The 22,301-nt window shown below is 37.9% G+C and overlaps 4 protein-coding genes across 8 annotated transcripts in view; 1 reads left to right on the plus strand and 3 right to left on the minus strand.

The window, feature by feature from the left end:
* zip (myosin heavy chain 10) overlaps positions 1-749 on the minus strand; it is a 32,138-nt gene extending 31,389 nt beyond the window's left edge. Inside the window, exon 1 of one of the 2 annotated variants that reach the window (XM_089842511.1) lies at positions 41-749. In XM_089842511.1, the coding sequence (XP_089698637.1) occupies positions 41-397 (357 nt within the window). In that variant the 5' untranslated portion in view covers positions 398-749. The remainder of the gene's footprint in view (positions 1-40) is intronic. The other variant, XM_089842512.1, reaches the window with a different exon arrangement.
* A 374-nt stretch (positions 750-1,123) lies between these two features.
* Positions 1,124-10,924, minus strand: Pka-R1 (protein kinase, cAMP-dependent, regulatory subunit type 1). 4 transcript variants are annotated; one of them, XM_089842536.1, is made up of 7 exons: positions 10,582-10,924; positions 7,551-7,718; positions 6,540-6,631; positions 6,134-6,462; positions 5,526-5,647; positions 5,349-5,442; positions 1,124-4,196 (listed from the first exon to the last, which is right to left on the minus strand). In XM_089842536.1, the coding sequence occupies exons 1-7, from the start codon at positions 10,741-10,743 to the stop codon at positions 4,024-4,026; spliced, it is 1,140 nt and encodes a 379-aa protein (XP_089698662.1). In that variant the 5' UTR covers positions 10,744-10,924; the 3' UTR covers positions 1,124-4,023. The 4 variants fall into 4 exon arrangements, with proteins under 4 accessions (XP_089698662.1, XP_089698663.1, XP_089698660.1 ...); XM_089842537.1 differs by having other exon boundaries at positions 5,349-5,430; positions 10,582-10,920; XM_089842534.1 differs by lacking the exon at positions 10,582-10,924 and adding an exon at positions 8,083-8,350.
* A 330-nt stretch (positions 10,925-11,254) lies between these two features.
* On the plus strand, positions 11,255-16,605 carry LOC149661131 (leukocyte receptor cluster member 8 homolog). Its single transcript, XM_089842521.1, has 9 exons — positions 11,255-11,437; positions 12,050-12,341; positions 12,431-12,713; positions 12,780-13,828; positions 14,712-14,801; positions 14,873-15,007; positions 15,081-15,279; positions 15,909-16,116; positions 16,400-16,605. Exons 1-9 carry the CDS (start codon positions 11,388-11,390, stop codon positions 16,560-16,562), a joined length of 2,469 nt encoding a protein of 822 aa, XP_089698647.1. The 5' UTR covers positions 11,255-11,387; the 3' UTR covers positions 16,563-16,605.
* Positions 16,606-17,516: 911 nt separating this feature from the next.
* Positions 17,517-22,301, minus strand: part of LOC149661132 (uncharacterized) — a 174,968-nt gene continuing 170,183 nt past the window's right edge. The window contains exons 18-21 of the mRNA XM_089842513.1: positions 21,921-22,255; positions 20,370-21,630; positions 20,018-20,066; positions 17,517-19,906 (exon numbers count right to left, since the gene is read on the minus strand). Of these exons, the coding sequence (XP_089698639.1) occupies positions 19,792-19,906; positions 20,018-20,066; positions 20,370-21,630; positions 21,921-22,255 (1,760 nt within the window). The 3' untranslated portion in view covers positions 17,517-19,791. The remainder of the gene's footprint in view (positions 19,907-20,017; positions 20,067-20,369; positions 21,631-21,920; positions 22,256-22,301) is intronic.

Here is a 22,301-nt window from a genome sequence, read left to right on the forward strand (position 1 = left end):
GTTCGTTAGGGATAGTTTTGAGAATGAGTTTGTAACTTACGTAGATTAGGCCGGAATAATATCTATCTTTTAAGTTGTGTAAGACGGAGGCTTCGTTTAGGCACGTTAATTCCGCCATATCTTCGACTTTGTTGAATTTCGGCGGGTTCATTTTCTGCACGTCGTCTTTGGGCACGCAGTATCGTTTGCCGGTTTCCATAATTTCCACTTCGAGTTCGTCTCCCCGGTCGGCTTTTACGCTGGCCGAGACGAACCCTTGCGTTTCGTGTGGGATCCATATTAATTTCTTGGCAGTCCATTCTGCCTGAGCTGCCGGGTCATTCACTACATTACGATCCACGACTAAATACTTTAATTCCGGATCATTGTGCGCGTCCAACATCGTGGTGTCCGCCATTTTTTGGGAGCAGGCGGGATTAATTTAAGACCGGCTTCGGAGCGGGAGACACAGCTAAGCCTAACCTCGGTTCGACTGACTGACGTTAGTCCTAAAATCTTTTTTAAACGACGATCAAAACCGTTTTGATCCGACGTATTATACTTGCCTAAATATTAAAAATTGTTGACTTTTACCAGGCCGAAGCCAAAATACAATGCCGCGGTCGCATGAAGTTTCAAGTTTTTCAAAAATTCGAACCGATTTGTTACGAACCACACTCTGCGCGGCCAATCGCGAAATAAAATCCCGCGAAAGTAGCTCGAGAATGCGTCGCGGGCGCCGATCCCCGCTGAGTGGCGGCGAGGGTGTGGGAGAGTGGCCACGTGATGCCCGATCGTCCAATCAACGATTTTCAAATTCAACGATTTTTCTGATAAATCGTGAGTCATGCTGCAAATACATTTAAGGAATTTTATTACCCGCTATGAATTAAAAATAAAAAAAATGAAAATATAAAAGATTCCGTTGATCGAAAGATCGTAGCCTAAATAAAAAAGATATTACTTACTATGGAAATGTTCGAGTTTGGAAAATGAATGAAACGTAATGTAATCGCACTTCAAAATTTGAAATATCTAAAAAATCTCCCAACCAAACGCTATCGCCATCTGTAAATCCAGTTTTTGTCCTTATTTGGCGCGCTTATTCAAATTGGTATAATAAATAAGGTCAACAAGATCGTGGTTTATATTTTATACAACAACTTCTGCCTTATTTTATTATTTTTTTTATCCAGAGTAGCACTAAATACATTGTCCCACTTAAAATGTAACGTACGACAGCAAAACGTTATTTTTTTCCTTTTGATATATCATGAAATTAAAGATATATACTTTTTAACTTGTGAAAATCAAATGTTGAAAAAAAAAAAAAAAAACGAAAACAAGGTTATATTAGTTCAATTATTGATTGAAAAATGTTCTTTGGAAGGGATTTTTACACATTTTTTCTTCTTAAATTTAATTTATGTTAATTTTGCATTAATTTTGAATTTTTTTTTTCTTATATTTCCCAACATTTACATGCCTACTATTAATTTTCCGTCACTCTAATTTCAGTCAGGGGTTTTTCATATTGGGTTTTTACTTTTCATGATAAAACATAGACAAAACGAGTATAAACAACACTGACAATGACAACGTTACCGGAGCCTACGTAGGCTTGGACTTTACAGAAATAAATTGGGGATTTTTAATCAAAATAAGCCTCTTCGATGTAAAAAAGGGGTTACTTAGGCAACCCTCAGTATCGACAAATGAAAATGGCCAAAAGTCGCGAGTCATCAAGAGTTTCGCCGTAGTTGACCGTTTTATTGGCGTAGCTATACTGGGCCTGTTCACTCCCTTAAAATAGGTCTTGTGTTAATTCGCGGATACGCGGTTACCGTCGTCTGCTATTGTGTATGCTAGAACTTCCTCGATTTGTGTTTGTAGTCAGGACAGAGTAGCTGGTAATGTTTTAAAAGGTATTTGAAGGTATAATATGGATTTAAGTAAGGTTAACGAAGCAATAGATGAGCACATAAAACTAGATACGTTTAAAACAAATCTAGGTAATTTAGCTATAGCGCGAGCAGCTTGCGTCGTGATGCGCGTGATCGAGTAGGCTATGGTTAAACCAAGGAGCATAAATGTCGGAACTACTTTCAGTCGCGAGTTTGCAAGTCCGTGAGTCACTAGTAGACTAAATAGTTATTGGCGAAACTTTGATGTCCGCGTTTTTTAACACAGGCTCTATGGCCATTGTCATACTTTTAACGAGACATACAAGGGGGTTGACCCATAGATGTCTCTGCGTTCTCGCTGGCTAAACCCAAAGCGCCTAGAGCGCAGGCGCCGAAAAGCGAGATCGAAGGCAATGTTTTACCCCCTTATCTTTCCCCTTTAGTTACATCGAAGAGGCTCATTAAAATGTCCTAATATTACTATTATAATTTCACTGCCTATAATTAATTTAAATCCATAACCTTAATTAATTTATTTCACAGTCGACTAGAACTTTAGCTAGAAATTTATTTTTTTTTTTTAAACTATTTTCACGTAAGGTTTTATTTAAGGCAGTGACTGTATTCACGAGTAACGGTGCTTTTAATATAAACTAAAACGGTTAAAACACACATAATCTATAAATTTTTTAATTTTTGGGAATAACTAAATAGTTTTATTTATTTATTTATTTATTTATTGAAGAAATATAAAATCTACCATATTTGTTTTTTTAAATATTAATATAATAACAAACAGCACTCTTTAATTCTTAAACCAAAAAAGTTCAAAACTAAAAAAATAAGCTTAAATTTAATTTTTGTCCTCCTTCTAATATTTCTGTTTAATAATTAATTAATAATATACATAAGAAGCCAAATTAAAATTATTCATTTTTGCATCTAACTTTTCAAGAACCAAATTAAATAATTGTAGCTTTATTAAAGGGAGGGTGAAGTGGAAAATCAAGTGATTTTTTAATGTCGATTCTTCTACCAATTTTAAGACCAGTCTGCATAGTGAAACATTCAGGAAATACCAACTCCGAATGATTTTAAAATTCAAATTTGGTGCAGATTTTAAGGATAATTTTAAAGAAGGTCCTCCGACCAATCGCGTAACGTCCTGCCTTTTTATTAACAACATTCTCATGGCACGCATGCTCCATGTCTCGCGCCACGATTGTCACATCGCGCGCAAATTTTATCTAATCTCGACACGGAGCGTGCCACGAGAATTTTATTAATAAAAAGGCAGGACGTTACGCGATTGGTCGGAGGGGGATACTTCGAATTATTCTTAAAATCGGAACCTAATTTGAATTTTAATATCATCCGGAAGTATTTCCTGAATCTTTCACTATGCAGACTGGTCTTATAATTAGAAGAAAAATCGACAGTAAAAAATCACTTGATTTTCCACTTCACCCTCCCTTTAAATTAAATTATTATTCTTAATTCCTGTGGCACATTTTATAATTTTTCGGGGATTTGTTGTTTAGATTTCTTTATTTAAATTAATTAACTAATTAACCCTGGGAGACCCGGAGAAGTTAATTTCTTAGTTTTTTCCTGTCAATTAAAAATTAATTTAATAAACACTGGGCACCAAATAGTTTCTATATTTATATTTATTTATATTTACGGAATTTTAATCATCCAATCCATAAAACTCCCAACTATATTACTCAAGCGTTTAACAAAAATAATAATAATAACAATAAAGGGTTTTAAGGGCAATTTTAGATTGAATTTAAACTTTGTTACGCCAAGATTACACTGACAAAAAATGCCAAAAAAGGTAAGATAGTTCATTTAAAAGAAATTGGGGTCATTTTTCAGTCCATTCAAAGTTAGCCAATGGAACGGAACTAATTCTCTGAGGGGGGAATATAAATATCAACCCCTACGTTGTAATTTTGGATAGTTTTTCTTCACATCATTAGCTTTAGACCCAGCCTGGTTATATCATTTTTGAAAATACAAAGTGAATGAAAGGAAGGAAGAAGCGGGAGGGGGGGACCCGTGGGTGGGAACGTAGGGGAAAGGAGATTTGAAAGAAATAAAGATATTTTGAATTTTCCTTAGCCAAAGATGGTGGCTAGACTGAGAGTTGAATGAGACTGTTGTAGTGGGTCATGTTGCGTTTCAGAATTTCACTGCAAGGACCCAAAACTCGTTCGAAACGAGCGCGGTCTAGCTTGACGCATTTCAAAGGCCCCCTAGCCACGACAGTCGCCGCGCGAGGTCGATCCAAGAGCAACGCAATCTCTCCTGTTCAAAGATATTGATTGTTAAGTGGACAAAGAGGTAAGAGTTTGACAACTACTTGGTAATCAGTTTAATCTATGTAAACATTAATCAGGGTTCATACAACTTTTGGAAAACAAATTTCCCTGAGTTTTCCAGGTTTTTCCCGTATAGTATATGGAGTATCCTATGGAGCAAATGTTAACGAAGGAGGGGGGGGGGACAAATAGGACTATTACATAATCAAAGGAATATAACCAGAGTTATGATCCTCCAAAGTATAGTGTAATGTTAATCCTATGGAAGGAATGTTCACGAACATTTTGCTTAATTACTCGGCCCCTGTTTGACGAAATCCCAAGTTTTTAGTATGATTGGATGGGGGGTCAAATAGGACTATAACATACTAAAAGGACATCGCCGTGCCTCTAGTAGAAACCAGAGTTGTGAGCCTCCAAAGTATAGTGTCATGTAAATCCTATGGAGGCATTGTTTGTGAACGTTTTGCTTAATACTCGGCCCCTGGTTGTCGTAGCCCTACGTTTATAGTATGGTTGGATGGGGGACAAATAGGACTATAACATAATCAAACAAAGGACATCCCCCTATCTCTAATATAACCAGAGTTATGAGCCTCCAAAGTATAGTGTAATGTTAATCCTATGGAGGGTATTAATTACTCGGCCCCTGTTTGACGAAATCTCAAGTTTTTAGTATGATTGGATGGGGGGCAAATAGGACTATAACATACTAAAAGAACATCCCCATATCTCTAATATAACCAGTGTTATGAGCCTACAAAGTTTAGTGCAATGTTAAACCTATGGAGGGTATTAATTACTCGGCCCCTGTTTGACGTAATCTCAAGTTTTTAGTATGATTGGATGGGGGGCAAATAGGACTATAACATACTAAAAGGACATCGCCGTATCTCTAGTAGAAACCAGAGTTATGAGCCTACAAAGTTTAGTGCAATGTTAAACCTATGGAGGGTATTAATTACTCGGTACCCGTTTGACGCAAATTTCCCTGATTTCCCTGAATTTTACTAAAAATTCTAAATTCCCCTGAGTTTTCCCGTGAGGTTTTTGTCATCTATTTATTTCCCTGATTTTTCCAGGTTTGTATGAACCCTGAAATTTAATTTTTTCCAAGCAACAGTAGAAAATATCTTACCAAAGTAGTCCGAGGGTCCTAATCTTCCAACTTCAACTTGAGGTTCATCATCCGATCGTCTTTGAAGAACTACAGCTTCACCCTGTGAATTACACTAATATTTTACACGGTTTAATTTAGAAAAAAATAGACGAAGATAAAAAGTTAATGAACACGGAAGAGATTTAATCCTATAACCTCTTCAATGATAAAGAAATCATCTCCAGGTTGACCTTGCTCAACAATGATATTGCCATCAGAGAAATGGACAGTTTCCAAAGCGTCAGCCACCGTTAAACGTTCCCATTCATCCAAACTCTCTGCGTATAAAAATAAATCGCGGTGCAAGTTCGTAAACACTCATACTTAAAGGCCGACTTCCATCGAAAAGAGTTCTAGCGAACTGAAAACCCAGCATAGAGACTAACAATGCCAGAGCGACCGTGCCGATTTTCGAATCCCCGCTGGGGTAAAAGATGGAAGGGTTCTCGCTAACTGAAAGCCGTGCAATCAGTGGTTCTAGCGAACTGAAGATACGCAATAAAGAATTTCCTTCAGGGGAAAGCAAAAATTCGAGAGGAAATAAATTTAAAAGGATTTCTATTGTTCATCTTCAGTTCGCTAGAACCACTGATTGCACGGCTTTCAGTTAGCGAGAACCCTTGCCACTTTTGACCCAGCGGGGATTCGAAAATCGGCGCGGTCGCTCCATTGTTAGTCTCGATGCTCGCTTTTCAGTTCGCTAGAACCCTTTTCGCTGGAAGTCGGCCTTTAAAGTCAAAATTGATTAGCAATTAAGAACGCACCTAAAATAGAAACTTTGCTAAGAAATTCTTCGTACATTTTCCTCTTCTTTATCGTACTTCCCATTAATATTCTTCGATAGGTATCTCTATCAATGGCCCATAATTTGACATCGGACTTGGCTTTAACAGTGGCGGCTCTGGGTGTTCCATAAATAAGAGCCAACTCTCCAAAGCTTCCGGGTTCGCAGATAGTAGTGACGCATTGTCCATTGACAAAAACCTGAACTTCTCCCTGATCTATTACGTAGAAGTTATCTCCTTCATCTCCTTGCTGAATGATTAATTCACCCGCTTTATGTACAACGGGGAACATGGCATCAAACATATCACTACGAATTTCAAATACTTCCGTTACAATTTTGTCTGCGTTTAAGTTATAAAGTTGATTGTTAAGAATGTAATTAACCTTTTCTCGTTATCATCTAAATGAGCAAAGAGGACATTTTTCTCAATCGCTTTTGAGAGGGCAGCCATGGTTTTATAGTCTTTTGGAACAACCTATTTGAAGTAACGACGTAACTTTTAACTAAGATTGTCTTAAATTAAAGCTTAAGTTCATAAGATATTTCCCATAAGTTTGTCACTGGTTACTGAGAGCTTGTCATGACGTGACGTAGGTGAACAGGGTTCATACAAAATGTGGAAAATCAATTTCCCTGATATTTCCAGGTTTTTTCATAGGCTTTTCCCTGATATTTCCAGGTAATTTTATAGAGTATGCCAATAACACTACAAACATGGCCTTGAGAGGACTCAGAGCCTCAGAGGGAACGCGAGTACCGCTGGAGCCATCTCTATGGCTGGAAATTATTATTATTAAATTATACGAAAATTATTTTTCTTTCGGCTACCTCGATCGAAAATAAACTGGATTGGGAGAAAAGTACACTATCCTCGTAAATTTCCCTGATTTCCCTGACATTTACTATTTATTCGAAATTTCCCTGATTTCCCTGACATTTACTATTTATTCGAAATTTCCCTGATTTTTCCCTGCCGTTTAACGCAAAAATCAATTTCCCTGATATTTCCCGGTTTGTATGAACCCTGGTGAAACGTCATAGATTCTCATAAAGCGACGCCTGGTGATTCGCTGTCAAAGGCTAAGTACAGACTAAATAGGAAGATGGGACTGTAAAACCGAGTGTAGTCAATTCTAGAACTAGCTCTCAGTAAGTCTTTAGCATTATGAAGTATCATACTTATGGAACATATCTTATAAACTTATGGTACAATGTTATTCTTAAAAGTCTTTACATATGAAACATGTCAAACATAAGTAATCAATGTAAGTAAATTCGAAATTGGGTAGTGCCATACTTATAGAACATAACTTATAAACTTATGGTTAAAGATAGTCCCTGTTTACATTGGGATGTGGACAAGACCGCGACTTAAGTAATTAGATTTAACTTACTTTTTTGACATATGTGGCGGCATCTTCCTCAGAATAGGTCTCGGCGCTGACAGCACCCCTTCTGGATCTCTGAGCAGGAACGTTGGGCATTGGTGAAAGGTCATCCTCTTTCTCATCAGTCGGGGTCACTGCCGAATTGGCTTTCTGTTTCGCCTTTGCCGCCGCTTCCTATACAAGTACACACACGCCAAGGGAAAAAAACAGAACGCACCTATCAAAACTAGGTTCCCCTTAAGAAATATTACGTAGGTACACCTTTCCAGTTGACGAATGTGTCTATAAATAATTTTTGTACGTCACGGCCTCACGGGACCTCGCCTATACACCCTACCCCCCTCCCCTCCTCTCTTATCACCCTCCCTCACCCGACCGCGATAGAGACTCTTGGGACGTTGTCGAAAAATCTTTTACAGTACCCCAAAATCTGGTACGTCCTTGAAATTATTATTTTATTTACATTCAACGTTAATTACGATTGTAATTAATTAATTAATTAACTAACTTAATTAATAATTGATAAATGAAGGCTCACATTTTCAGTCATTGATTCGTTTAGGACGATATCTCCGTAATTATTAAGACTAGTTTTTCGGACGTTCTTCGGCTCCCCTTCAACCGCGCTTCTGAAGTTCAAGTTATTAACCGCGTTTTCGTTCGTATTTTTAGAGCTTTTCGACTGACTCAACTGAGCCTCCGTTGCCGCGGACCAAGCCACCGTGGAACCGCCGCGGCGTTTTTTACCCAAACGTCCTCCCATAAATTATTTTTTTTTCTTTCCTTCTTTTTCCTTCCCTTTTTTTTTTTTTTTTTTCCTAACCTCGATTTTTCGTAATCAAGTTTGTCAGCGGAAACAAAAAATAAGCGAAACAAAAACCCGCGCGACTTAATACTATTCCTAACCGCTCCCGCTATTTTATTAGATTACTAGTTAACTTTTATACAAAATAATAAGAGAAACCTATTACGGTGCCCCAGTGGGAGGGCAAGCTAAGCGCGTCCCAGACAAATGCCTACGATATTGAAACAAGCTACGTAGTGAACAAACTAAACTATCTAATTACTTTTGATAACGTTGGTTTTTCTAGACTCAAATACCAGCGCAATTACTAGGCCTACGTTTGATAAAGATAAAAGTTTGGTCTAATTAAGTTTTATTTGCGAGATTACGTACGCGATTTAGGAAAAATAATCTTGACTGGTTGGAATTTTAACCTGTGTTGATGTTGAGTAGAAGAGGGTTTATATTCTTTGAGATACTTGGAAGATACGATTTACGAACATTCTCATAGTCATAAAAGATGTTCAATAGGAACTTTTGGTGTTTTCATTTTCTAGACTAGCAACTCACTTAAGAACTAAATCCCCTTCTAGCTGGGGTTTTTTTTTCTTCAGGGTTCAGACGAAATATTTATATTGAAAATTCCCAATGAGATAGAGTTACAATTCAAATCGGCTTTCCGCGAAACACATTGTTTTTATCAAGCATGTTTATCAAAACGTGACAGCGCCATCTAGCGGAACTAATTACAGCTTTTACTCGCTTATTTGGAATCAGAAACATCGTTATGATTTTTATTTCATTTATTTATATATTAGATTAAAAAGGACTAGAGTTTTTATTATTTAACTCGCGTATTTTATTTAACACGTTTAAAAAACTATATCTTGACAGCTTGTAGCAGCAGACGGTAATAAAAAAGTTGTTCAAGTGATTAATAGGTGGCGCCACCCGTATTTGATAAAGATTCACGCAAAAGACAAAAAGTGTATCGAGATCCCACGTTGTGACTCTAGGTTTAATACATATATTCTATCTCATTGAAAATCCCTGATTTTTCCAGCTTATCCCTGAAGAAATTTTACCAATATCCCCGACCATATTAAGGTGTTTACCAGAGCCCACTTCATAATTACACCTGGCCCATATTTAGCATTGCTTGAAGCATGATTTGATATAACAAAACGAAATCCCTGACTTCTCCCCTCATTTTTCCAATCCCTGACTTATTATCCAGGTTCCGTACCAACCATGTTTTTTTTTTTTTTGTTTATTTTGGGCGTGTGAACCTTTTCTATCTCCCCCACTTTTTTCAACCCCTAAATTCACAGAGAAGCTAAGGGTCCCTGGAGGGAGAGGGAGGGTCAGAGACTATAAACTTGACAAAATGTCACCACACTGCGCTTGTGTAAAGGGGTTTTGGAAAAAACATTCGGTTGGTTTTTGAGTGAATTTTATCATAAGATATGTTCCGTAAGTATGTAGCTGGTTACTGAGAGCTTGTCATGAAATGACGTAGGTGAAACGTCATAGATTCTCGTAAAGCGACGCCAGGTTAGTTAGGCGCTGTCAAAGGCTTAGTACAGACTAAATAGGAAGATGGACTGCAAAACCGTGTGCAGTTAATTCTCGAACTAGCTCTCAGGAAGTCTCAAGCATTACGAAATATAGGAAGCGTCATACTTATGGAACATAACTTATAAACTTATGATTTTAAGTAAGGAATTCGGTGTGAAGCCGTCATTTGAAATAAAGGGTTAACTGGTAATGTGCATTTCCTAAACTAAAATGACATAAAATATATGCCATCATCTGTGTAATTTGGCCCACGTGAATATAATAATGACAGTTCACATTTTAAATCACATAAATATAAGGAAATTTTCGCAACCCCGTAAGGTCCCAACAACAACATTAACAGGGTTACAATGAAAGGAAAATCTCAACCCATTTATTTGAAGGCTACGAAATAATTCTGTAGTACTGTAGTTGTTTGTACACAATGTTATTACTAAAGTTAAGCAAAGGCATACCTAATCCAACATGTTATAATCATTCTTATTAATAAGCCTACGGATTACTTTATGTACTATCTGTAGACAAGATAAACTAAATGTGGGTTTAATTATCGTTAGGAATAAGACCAGTATTTTTCTAACTAGGGTGTTTTGATTGAAGTTTACTCCTCTAGCCTCCAGGAGCAGGAGATAGAAGACGACAAAGGCTTAGGATAGTAAAATTTTTGGCACTCACCCGTTCGAGCTTTTGAAAGTATTCCCTCAAGAATGAAATTGGATTTTCAGGTCGACTAACGCATAATTGAACTATACAATCTTTCAGAGTTTGTTGAATATTGTGCCTTTGAACGTAGGCTTCGAATTCGCGAAGGCTTTGTTCTTCGCTGTTCGCCGCCATTTTCCTTGTAATCGACTAATTAAAAATTTCGTAGGCGTACTACTTGCGCGCGCAGCCTCTCTTATAATATTGGCGATCAAAATGAAGTCATTTCGAAACAGAAAAATACAAGGATATATAAAACTAAATTTATTTTACCATAATTTTTAAAATAATTGAATGTGGCATGTTATTTAAACGAATAATAGTCTCCTGAACTTTGGTTTTTTAATAAGAATAAACATTACACAACAAACTAAACACACCTTGGTATCCATCCGCTATAAATGTTAAAGAGTTCTTAACAAAAATAGCTTTTTTACCGTTAGTTTAGGTCTAACACCAAAATTTAAAGACTATATTAACATCTTAAATGCTATTTATAAATTTTTTAATTAAATTTACGGTATATTTGCCTAAATAAAAAAGGTCGGTTTTGGACTGGTTCATTTTTGGGCCGGGGGGGGGGGTTCTCATTTTTCCTTAGAAGTAGCCGCGGCTGTAAGTTACGCAGTATCATCATATTCCCGACCGACGTTGCGGAATCGCCATTTTAAGCGGTTCTGTAAAGTTTAGTCGCGAATAATTTTTCTTGCCAAAGCTGTTTTATCTTTGTTATTTCGAGGTGAAAACTAATTCTTTTTTTAGGGTTATACTTCTCGGCCATGAATCAAATGGCAACGGCGGCAATCGATACTAGTGGAGGGGCCCAATGGTAAATATTTTAATTTCTAATCTCGTGGCTGGCTACACCTTTTAAGCCTAACATTTTTTGCTGTATTGTATGTTCGTTGCCTACGTTAATCAAGGCCTGTGCGTGGTAGTTTCGAAGGGGGCAACTTTTAAGAAACGCTACTTCTTATTATCTCCCTATTTTACCACGAGATTTCATAGATAGTTAGTCCGAAACGCGCGCGAAAATGAGTATTTCAAATTCCAAGCGCGAGAATATGAACATTTCAAATTCCAAGCGCGAGAATATGAACATTTCAAATTCCAAGCGCGAGAATATGAACATTTCAAATTCCAAGCGCGAGAATATGAACATTTCAAATTCCAAGCGCGAGAATATGAACATTTCAAACTCCTAGCGCTAGAATATGAACATTTCAAACTCCTAGCGCTAGAAAATCAACATTTAAAATTATTTAGGTCCAGCTAATAGCGCCTCAGGTGAAAGAGTTTGCCAACTTAAATTGCGAAAATAAAAATCGGCACCGCGCACAGGCCTTGATTAACGTAGGTAACGGTATGTTGGCCGTATGGCCGCCTGGGAAAATCCCGGCCATCCTATCCTTACCCGCGATACAAAAATTAAATGTTTCAGGTCTCAGAAATTAAATACTCCGGTTGAACCAAATGATGTTAAGCAAAACGAGGCTTGGGAAACTGCTAGAAAGGCTTTAGAAAAAGAAAAGATGAAAAACATGAAAGCCAATAACAGTAGCGCGACGCAAGCGCAAAATAATTCTCAAGATCAATCTTTCCAAATTTTTAACCCCTATTGGCCTCAACCGCCACTTCAACAACATCCAAACACATTATACGGGTGCAACAGTTATGGAAACTTCCGCCCAATGCCTCCTAATTATAATTACTTTGGTGCGGTTAACCAGTTTGTAAGTTGAAAAAAAAAAAATACGCAATGTTACATTTACACGAAGCCCGAAAATTTGGATATCTAATTAAATTTTTTAAACATATTTAGAATGGAATGTATCCTCCTCCTCCTCCTCCTTGGCAAGGAATGAATAACTACTACCCCCAAAACAATTTGGGTGTAGTAGACCAAAAGCCTTTCCAGCCAATGGTTAACGCCACAAATCAACCTACGAGTTCTAGCGTTATCGGCACTCCAAGTAGCCAAATGAATAGAATGAATGAACAACCGGTGAATAACTCCTACATTAAATCGGAGAACAAAATGGATAATCAGCAGAATAGGGGCTTTGGCAATAACAGTTACGCTCCTCAAAACATGGGCAACAAACGTAAGAAGACGGAACAAAGCTCCAAAATGAACCAACAACCTGATCATAAGAGAAATAATTTTACAGAAGCTCCCGGAACTGGAGGAGGAATAAAATTTAATCTTCCAAAAAGAACCTCCGAAATTGTTAAAAACTCACCGGTTAGCTCTATGGGTGGGGATAATTTTAAACATAATCAACAAAGTCATAAACAAAATTACGGAATGGATGAAGGAGGGAGTTGTTCTTCTTCTTGGGATCAAAAACAACCACAACAACAAGAAACGTCCAAAAAATTTAACGAAAGTAATGATATGGCGTTACACAGCGTTAAATCAAACACGCAAGGGTTTAACAATATGAAATCGGAAAAACATTGGCCGGAGGGATTAAAAAAATACATTGAGAGAGCATTCGCTCGTTGCTTAACTAAATTGGATAAGGATCAGGTCGAGATTATCTTGAAAGGGAAAATCACAGCCACGTTTAACGACGGCACTTTTAACACGAAAAACTGGGATATAGAACCCCTTCCCAGCATTTTTAGCGCTCGAAACGAGCCCAAGCCTAGACCTTTATCTCCAACTAGAAACTACATGAAGCTTTCTTCGTCGCCATCCGCTAATTCATCCAGGGATGGCGATAAAGGAAGACCTAAATACTTCAATCAGAATAACGTCAACAACAACAACAGCAGCAGCAGCAGGGTTTCCAAAATGATGGGTAAGGGTCGCAAGAGGAAAAACAACAGGTCCAGATCGCGGTCACCCCCCTCTTGGACGCCCGCCGCCTCAAAATCAAATAATCAGAAGAGTAGCAAACGAGATGGCGATAGTGACTCCAGTTCGAGCAAGGATAGTAGTAGCGGAACTACTACCAGTTCCGGTACTAAGTATCTTAGCTCCAGCGTAGTCTCCAGCCCTAATGTTTCAGCCAATTTAAGCTTTGGTACCGGTGGGGGTGGCGCCAAGAAGAACAAGAGGAAAAATAAAATGTTTGGAGGGGGTGGGTATCATCAAGCCGATCCGGCAACTTCGGCCAATCTTCAAAAACGCGCAGCCAGATTCCAGAATGACAATAAAGGGAAACCTCAGAATCTAGTTTTCTCCATAAATAATTCTAACAACAACTACAACGTAAGACAAACTTACGCAGGGTTGCCACGGGTCAGGGAAAACCTGGAAAAGTCAGGGAGTTTTAAAAATTTCAGCAAAGTCAGGGAATTTTATTTTAGTGGGTAAAATTTCAGGGGATAAGTCTTTATTGAAAGAGTAATGAAAGTTTCTCCTGATCCTCTCTTAACACAGAGTGAACTCTAGAGCAATCCTTAAAAATGCTGTCTAGAATTGTTTTTATAAAGTAAATGCCTTTATAAAAATCTCTTAGACTGTTATTTATAGTTAAAATGTTTCTTAATCATTTTGGTGCAACAAATACATTGGAAAACTTAATGTAGAGGGTTTATTTAATTATAAGCACTTAAAACGAGCTGTAAACATTTACGCTTTCGGCCTAAAAGGTCAGGGAAAATCTGAGAAAAAGGTCAGGGAAAATCTCAGAAAAGGTCAGGGAAAATCTCAGAAAAGGTCAGGGAAAATCTCAGAAAAAGGTCGGGGAAAATCTCAGAAAAAGGTCGGGGAAAATCTCAGAAAAGGTCAGGGAAAATCTCAGAAAAAGGTCGGGGAAAATCTCAGAAAAAGGTCGGGGAAAATCTCAGAAAAAGGTCGGGGAAAATCTCAGAAAAAGGTCGGGGAAAATCTCAGAAAAAGGTCGGGGAAAATCTCAGAAAAAGATTAGGGAAAATCTCAGAAAAAGGTCAGGGAAAATCTCAGAAAAAGGTCAGGGAAAATCTCAGAAAAAGGTCAGGGAAAATCTCAGAAAAAGGTCAGGGAAAATCTCAGAAAAGGTCAGGGAAAACCTGGAAAAGTTAGGGAATTTGGTTCTGAAAATTCCGTGGCAACCCTGTTACGACGATTTAATCGTAGTTTTTTAACTTCATCGCTTTGATAATTTCTTTAGATTGATGAGAACAACGAAATAGACTGGGAAAATTTCACCATTGTTGGAACTTCGAGAGATGTTGAAAAAGCTTATCTAAGACTGACAACGGTTTGTATTTCACATCCAAATTTCCATCTTCTTCAGAATTTTACTATAGTTGTCTCTACTTGAAATTATAGGCTCCAGATGCGTCCACCATTCGGCCAGTAGAGGTCCTGAAAAAAGCGTTAGCCATCGTCAAAGATAAATGGATTGAAAACCAAGACTACCATTACGCTTGCGACCAGTTAAAATCCATAAGACAAGATCTGGTGGTCAGTACCGATGAAAACCCTGTAAAAGAAAGTTACCACCAAAGATTACTTAATTATTTTTTTTAAATTTCAGATTCAATGTGTTAGAGACGAATTTACGGTTCAAGTTTATGAAACGCACGCTAGAATAGCTTTAGAGAAAGGAGACCACGAAGAATTTAATCAATGTCAAACTCAACTAAAAGGTTTATATGACGAAACGGGGTTGGGTAATAGGCGAGAATTTACTGGTTATAGGATACTCTACTATATCTTCGCCAAAAATACTTTAGGTATAACATTACCAGGGTTCATACAAACCTGGAAAACAGGGAAAACCTGGAATAATCAGGGAAATAAATAGTTGACAAAAAACTCAGGGAAATTTATAATTTTTAGTAAAATTCAGGGAAATTTGCGTCAAACAGAGGCCGAGTAATTAATACCCTCCATAGGACTAACATTGCACTAAACTTTGTAGGCTCATAACTCTGGTTATATTAGAGGTATGGCGATGTCCTTTTAGTCTGTTATAGTCCTATTTGTCCCCTATCCAACCATACTAAAAACTTGAACTTTCGTCAAACAGGGGCCGAGTAACTAAGCAAAATGTTCGTGAACATTCCTTCCATAGGATTAACATTACTCTATACTTTGGAGGCTCGTAACTCTGGTTATCTTTGAGATACGGGGATGTCCTTTGATTATGTTATAGTCCTATTTGCCCCCCGTCCTTCGATAGCATTTGCTCTATAGTATACTCCATATACGGGAAAAACCTGGAAAACTCAGGGAAGTATATGGGGGAAAAACCTGGAAATCTCAGGGAAATTTGTTTTCCAGAAGTTGTATGAACCCTGATTACCATCGCTCTTCGAAAATGACCGTAAACTAACATTGGCTTTCTTTGAAATTTTCGCAGAATTACAACAATTATTATCTCAATTAACGAATGCCGATAAAGAAGACGAAGTTATAAAACACGCGTTGAAAGTTCTAATGGCTTGGGTCACCTCTAATTACAATAGGTTTTTTAAGCTACACAATAAGTCCCCTCGCATGTCCAGTTACGTGACCGATTGGTGTCTGGCCAGGGAGAGAAAAGCCGCTCTCAAATCTTACATCAAAGCGTATGTTTTAAAATTTTCTATCCCCTAACCCTGGCAGTGTATCTAGGCTAAAATATATTTAAGTAAGAAGAATTAGGTATTTTAACCGTTGTTAGGATTTTCAGGTATATCTTCCGTTAAAAATGGTACGTATGGTTCCTATTATTAATTTTAATACGTAAGATGGGTGGAGAAAGTGTCGTTTAAAAGGCCTAAAGTAACGGGTGTTTTATGATGGTTTTATCATACATTCATCGTGTTGTTTTAATCTGGGTTGTCTTCTTGTGTTGCTGCCTTCTTATAGATTTCGACCCGCGTTACCTTTGGCTTACGTTCAGAAAGATTTAGGCTTCGTCAACAAAGAGGATTGTCAAGCCTTTCTCGAGGAAATGCGCGTCGTTTTCACTGACGAAAGCAAGAGTACGATTGATTGCAAAGAATCGCATCTCTTGCAAAGCCAGTCATAGGGGTCCTTTAAAAGGGGCGGGGAAATCTCCTCCTGAAACAAAAGCCTCGGAAGGTGTAGGTCTAGGGGAGAGAAAACGGAACGCTGATCTTACCAAATGAAATGAAACATCCCAATCAATATTAAAAATCCACCAAAATTTTTTGGGTTTTTAAAAATTTCCGAAAACGCACAAACAAGAAAGAGATCGAGCGCCAACCAATGAACTTTTCGCACACAATTCCCCTTTGCAAGTTTTCGTTCACCGAGATAGTCCCGTATTTTTAATTGGGTTGGAAGTTTTCTAAGTGATTTCAACAGTCATCATATGATCTATTCACCATCAGATGATCATCTTTTCCACACCTAGTCGCTATTAAACACGAGAAGATTGTGAGAGACAGTCGCGTTAACGATGCGGCTTTTCTATCCAAAATCAAGATGTGCCTGCGTGATGAATGAAGAAGGGTTACGTGGGAAAGGAAGGTATAAATCCGAAAATTTGGGGTCAATTATGGGGCTGAACTTTTAGTACTACGCAAATTATTCCACGATTTCTATGGTTATTTTGGTGGATTTCCTATATTGAGGCATGTTTTTTGTTTTAACCGTCAACGTTGCTCATTGAATGTCCATCATTAACGATAAAAGGAGTAAATTATACATATACACTCTTAGGGAAATAATGGAATTTAAATTTTTATACAACAAATTCAAAGATAAAATCTCTATCTAAAAATATTTAAATTATTTAAAACCAAATTTTTTCTCTTTTCAGAAGTTAAAATATATACGTAAGAAAATATGTTTAGCATGTATTATAAATGTAAATATTTACCTTTTTCTTTATCATCATTGATTATTATTACCTCATTATCGTTCGTTATTGAAATAAAAAATAAAAATCATATCTTTTACTCATCCAAATTTTCTAATAAATAAATAATGAAATAACACAAACAAACAAACGAGCGTATAAAATTTTTTGTAAATTTTACTTTTTTTCTGAAGAAAAAACTTACATTTTCTTAAACAGTTTTCTCGAGAAATGGGATATTTTTTTTTTTTAGGGAATGCGAAAAACTTTAACTCTCGTTATCAGACGCGACTAGTTTACCAAATTGATTGATAAACAAGTTAATTATTTTTTATAATAATTAATAAATGTTTTAATAGGAAGGGAAAAGGGGGGGGGGAAATTCTTCTCTTTCTCAAACAACTCTTGGAAAGGAGTTTTTTGTCGTTAACTAGTAAAATAGTATTTATTATCTGGCCCCATTTATATTAGCTTTAATTTTATTTTCTTTCAGAATAGACTCGTGTAATGATCAAATTTTTATTTATCTATATTAATAGTAACCCAATAAACTTGGTTATTATTATTTTGGTAGAAATACTAGAACGTTTAATATTTAGGCTTAAATTCAATCATTTGATCCGGGTCCTTTTTATACTAGTTAAATATTTACACCCAATTAATATGGAGAAGGAAAAAATGAAAAATTTCCATTATAGGCCTTGGCCTAGTCAATGGGGGCATCCGGAATTTCTTATCAAACATTTTTTCTTTAAAACCCCATTGTATTTGGCTGGGTCAAGAAGTTATATCTAGTGTTATTAGGGAGAAGGTATAAGATTCCTTAGTATTCGCGCGCCATAGTCCCAGTCCCCCTTTCAAAATATAAGGGGGGACGTAAAAGGAGGCCGGGCTACTTCGCCAACTCTCCTCAGTCGGAAAATACGTAATTGTCATTGGCGTCGCGCTGACGTGCACAGTTTTCAAGAACCAATGAGATGCTAGTTGTAATTTAGAGGCGGGGATTAACTCCGGACCTACTATACGTTTGGACTGGAGATAAATCTAGCTAGAAATGTGGCGAATTTATACCTTCTCCCTAGTAAACTAGATATCGCTTCTTGGCTGGGTTACGAATATTCTTTCGTGAAACTTCCATAGGTATTTAAATCTTGTATTTTGGCACCAACTATTTTTAGGTGTTTTCTTGATTTTTTAAGTCATTAGGATTAACGGGTGGTGTTTTTATATTTTAATTGGTCGGCCCATATATAAATTATGATTAATGAAAATAATTGAACTGATCACGTGATAAATTCCCCCGTTTACACGATTAAATTAAAAATTAGTGTTTTCCATTTTGTTTCATTAAAAATGAAAACGTGTCATGAAAGGCTTCCACGTAGCTAGTGACAATTTTAAATTGAGGTCTGAATAATTAGCTGGTAATTTATTTAACACCATAATTTATGCGTCTTTGCATATTCCTTTTTGTTGGTTTTTGAAAATTGAAATTAGACTCATAATTACCACCAATCAACCAGGCTAACCCGCGTATTAATACAGGCTCTTTGCACTTCAAAGCACCTATTTTAACAGTACCAAGTTAACTTGACGCTCTAAATGAATTCGTAACAGAGGGGCAAGTCACTACGCGTAATTGACGTGCAAGTTTCAACACTGCTAAACTAATTACGAATTTACGAGTAACCCGTAATTGGTGTACAGGTCAGAAAATTCGAGAGTGATTAGCCCCTCGGAAAATTCTTTGATTTCCCATTCAAAGCGTTACTATTATTAAAAAAAAATACAAAACTAAACCGGAGATGAACACCAAAAAAAAAAAAAAAAAAATCTGTTACATTTCTAACACTGTAGAAATCTGACTAGTTGAAAAATAGTGATATAAGTAATTAAAAAAAATACGAGTAATAATGTAAATCTAGGTAATTAGGAATGGTAGGCCCCTAATGTTTTTCCTCTACTTAGGGTAATAATTAAAAAAAAATACAATTTTAATTTTTAATCGAAGAAACCAAAAAAAAAAAAATTAATAATTTCCCCGGCTAATTAAAATTATACAAAATCCATAATCTCCCTAAAGAGTTAAGTCCTTTTTTAAACCAGTAAAAAAGGCAACTCTCAAGGGTAGAAAATTATAATAGAATATTATTTTTAAGCTACGTAATGTAATAAGGGCCTATAATATTAAAATATTTTTTTTTTTTTTGGTGATGATAATATTAATATATGGGGACACGGTTTTTAAATTTCCTTAGAGATTTAGTCTATGTTTGGAGGGAACAGTCTGGCACCAGGTTATAAAGTAGGTTGAGGGGTGGGGTTAAACTTAGTTTATTTTTTTTCGATGAGGAATTTAAATAGATAAAATTGTCCTCTTTTTTTGGTTTGTTTGTATATTTATGTTGTTGTTTTGTTTTATCGGAGTTTTTGTTTATCCCTGCTCAATTTCGCTCTCCAGCATGGCGTCCAACTGATCGGACAAATTGGCCAACATGTGCTCTATGTCGTCAATAACATCTCCGGATGAAATGCCATTTTTGTTGGAGCTAAAAGGAAGGGGAAGTAAAGAGAGGAGAGAAAGTCAAATTATATAACATCAAGGTGCTAAAAGTAAAAACTGCTTCTATTGTGTTGAAGAATAATTAATGGGCTCTTACTTGTCAGGGCTGACTGTGGAACTATTGTTAGGCGTAGATTGACTTTTCCCTTTTTTGAAAGAAACAAGGAAGGAATAATGAGTTTATGGATGGTTGAAGGCTGAAGAGATTTAACTGAGCAGATAGACCCATCTCCCCTTTCAAAAACTTAGCCCTCCACATAAGTTTTTTGTTTCAGCTTAATTATAGACAGTACCGTAAATGTAACACTTAGTCCCCGCTAATGTTTGTTTCTGACCCTTTGAATAACCTAACAACAGTTTAACCCATCCCATCTAGATGGACTTGAGCTTTTCCTTGAGTGGGTCAGTTAAGCCTAATTGGTTCAAACAATTAATGCAAAAGTTCTTACCGGAAGCGACGTTGGAAGAACCAGCCTTACGCAACGTTCCGGTGGGAGGCGATCGGTTGTCCCAAGAGGGACCGCGATTAGAACCAGTTGGGGAATTAGATTGGTGGTTGATGGTTGTGGTCGCGTTTGAAGTTGAAGTAGTGGTGGTATTGGTAGGTAAAGGGGGCTTGGTGGTCACCGCTTTCTGTTTGATAGTACCGACATTTTCGTTAGCGAACGGAAGGGAGGATTGAGACTCGGTACTCGATGTGGAGATAAGAGAGTCCGAGGAATCCTTCCTCCTTTGTCTGATAGCCGCGGATGCTTCGTCGTCAGAAGGAGGCCATCCGGATCGCGACGATTCCGATTGGCACTGACCCGCGTTGGCTGTGCCCGTGTTGGGGTAGGATTTATCAACGTCTATACCGCCTTCTTGCTCCAGGGCGGATGGTAAAGGAGAAGGTGGGGGAGGGAAGTCTTCGGACGGGGCCGGGGACGGCGTCCTAGTTGTCAGCCTATTGTTTTTGGTCACTGAAGGCGACGTTCGATTGTCGCGATCGGCGGCTGCCGCGGTCGCCATATTAAACCTGGAAGCCAAACCCTTGACGCATGTCGCGAAAGCCTTATCCTTCATGGCCTGCACCGCGGCCGATTCGTCGTCCATGTCCTCTAGAGTTTCGCACTCCATGGAACCGCCGGTACCCACCATGGCGTTACTAACGTCATTGTTGGAGGAGCTACGTATCGAATTGGTTCTTTTCGGGGGTGGGGGAGGAGTTCGTTTACCCTTTAACGACCCGTAATTGTCGTCGCTCGATATTGAATTTGACCTATTTGTCTGTCGCGGCGGCCCGCTTCCGCCGTCGTAATTTGTCCAACACCCGTCGATGACCGAATTATCAACGTTTTTGATCAAATCGTCTTTTTCATCGTTGGGTTTGTTACTGGGGAGAAGCCCGTTCTCGGCCCATCTGGTTTTGGCCACGATTTTGGCAACGGGACGCGGTTTAACCATGTTCTTGGGTCGATTTAAGGTGGCCGTTCCTTCGATTCCACCGTATCCTCCGTAACTTTGAAAGTCGTAATTACGCGTGGATATTTCGCTATCCGTATCGTAACCGCGTTGTTGTTGCCAAGTGTTAACCGTGTCGTACCACGAATCATTCGAACCCATGCTCGCGTTATTTCCACTTCCACCAACAAATTTTGGGTGGTTCAGTATGGACACGCAATCTTCAGTGTCTAAACTCTCCAAAGATCTACCGCGATTTGGCGATCGAACCTTGAAAGAGAGAATAGAGTAGTGTCAGTACTTGGTACTACGTATGACATTTGCATACAGTACAGTGTCCCATCTTACAAGAGCGCGCCTAGAGGGAGGGATACACAGTCTACACCCCTCTCTAACGACACTAGTCTATAGTAAATGAGAGTGCGGAACAAAGTCATCTTTTAAGGGTTTACAAAAGCATATTTATTTTGCGTTCGAAATCATTAGTGGGGAGCGTAATTACCCAATTGACTATAATTTGGTGTTTCGAGTAAAGGTAATTAAGATAAAGTATTACACACCTGGATGGCCACCATGTCAGCTTGACATAATTGAGGGGGCGCGTGACCGGGTGACCTGAGGTCGCCATTACTAAGTCTGTGATGATATTGCGGGTGTCCGTGGTGCAAAGGATGCGAGCGATAATCCTGGGCAGGATGAAGTTGAAGTTGATGCAACTGCCGCATAAAATCGTCACCCTTCGGTGGAGATTGTTGAAACGTTTTCATCTCTGGTTGTTGTTGGGGCCACAATTGCGGGGGATCGGCCGTCGAAGGAGAGTTATTACCCCTCCCAGTCGTTATAGCCACTTCCTGACTGTGGTACCTAAACGGGCTCGCAGGGTGACACACACTCGCTGAAATAATTTTAAATTGCCCCGAAAACTTATTATTTTCCGAAAT

Source organism: Phalangium opilio, unplaced genomic scaffold (genome assembly GCF_054372755.1).
Source record: "Phalangium opilio isolate 3A_F unplaced genomic scaffold, DU_Popi_V2 ptg000070l_1, whole genome shotgun sequence".
NCBI classification, from domain to species: domain Eukaryota; kingdom Metazoa; phylum Arthropoda; class Arachnida; order Opiliones; family Phalangiidae; genus Phalangium; species Phalangium opilio.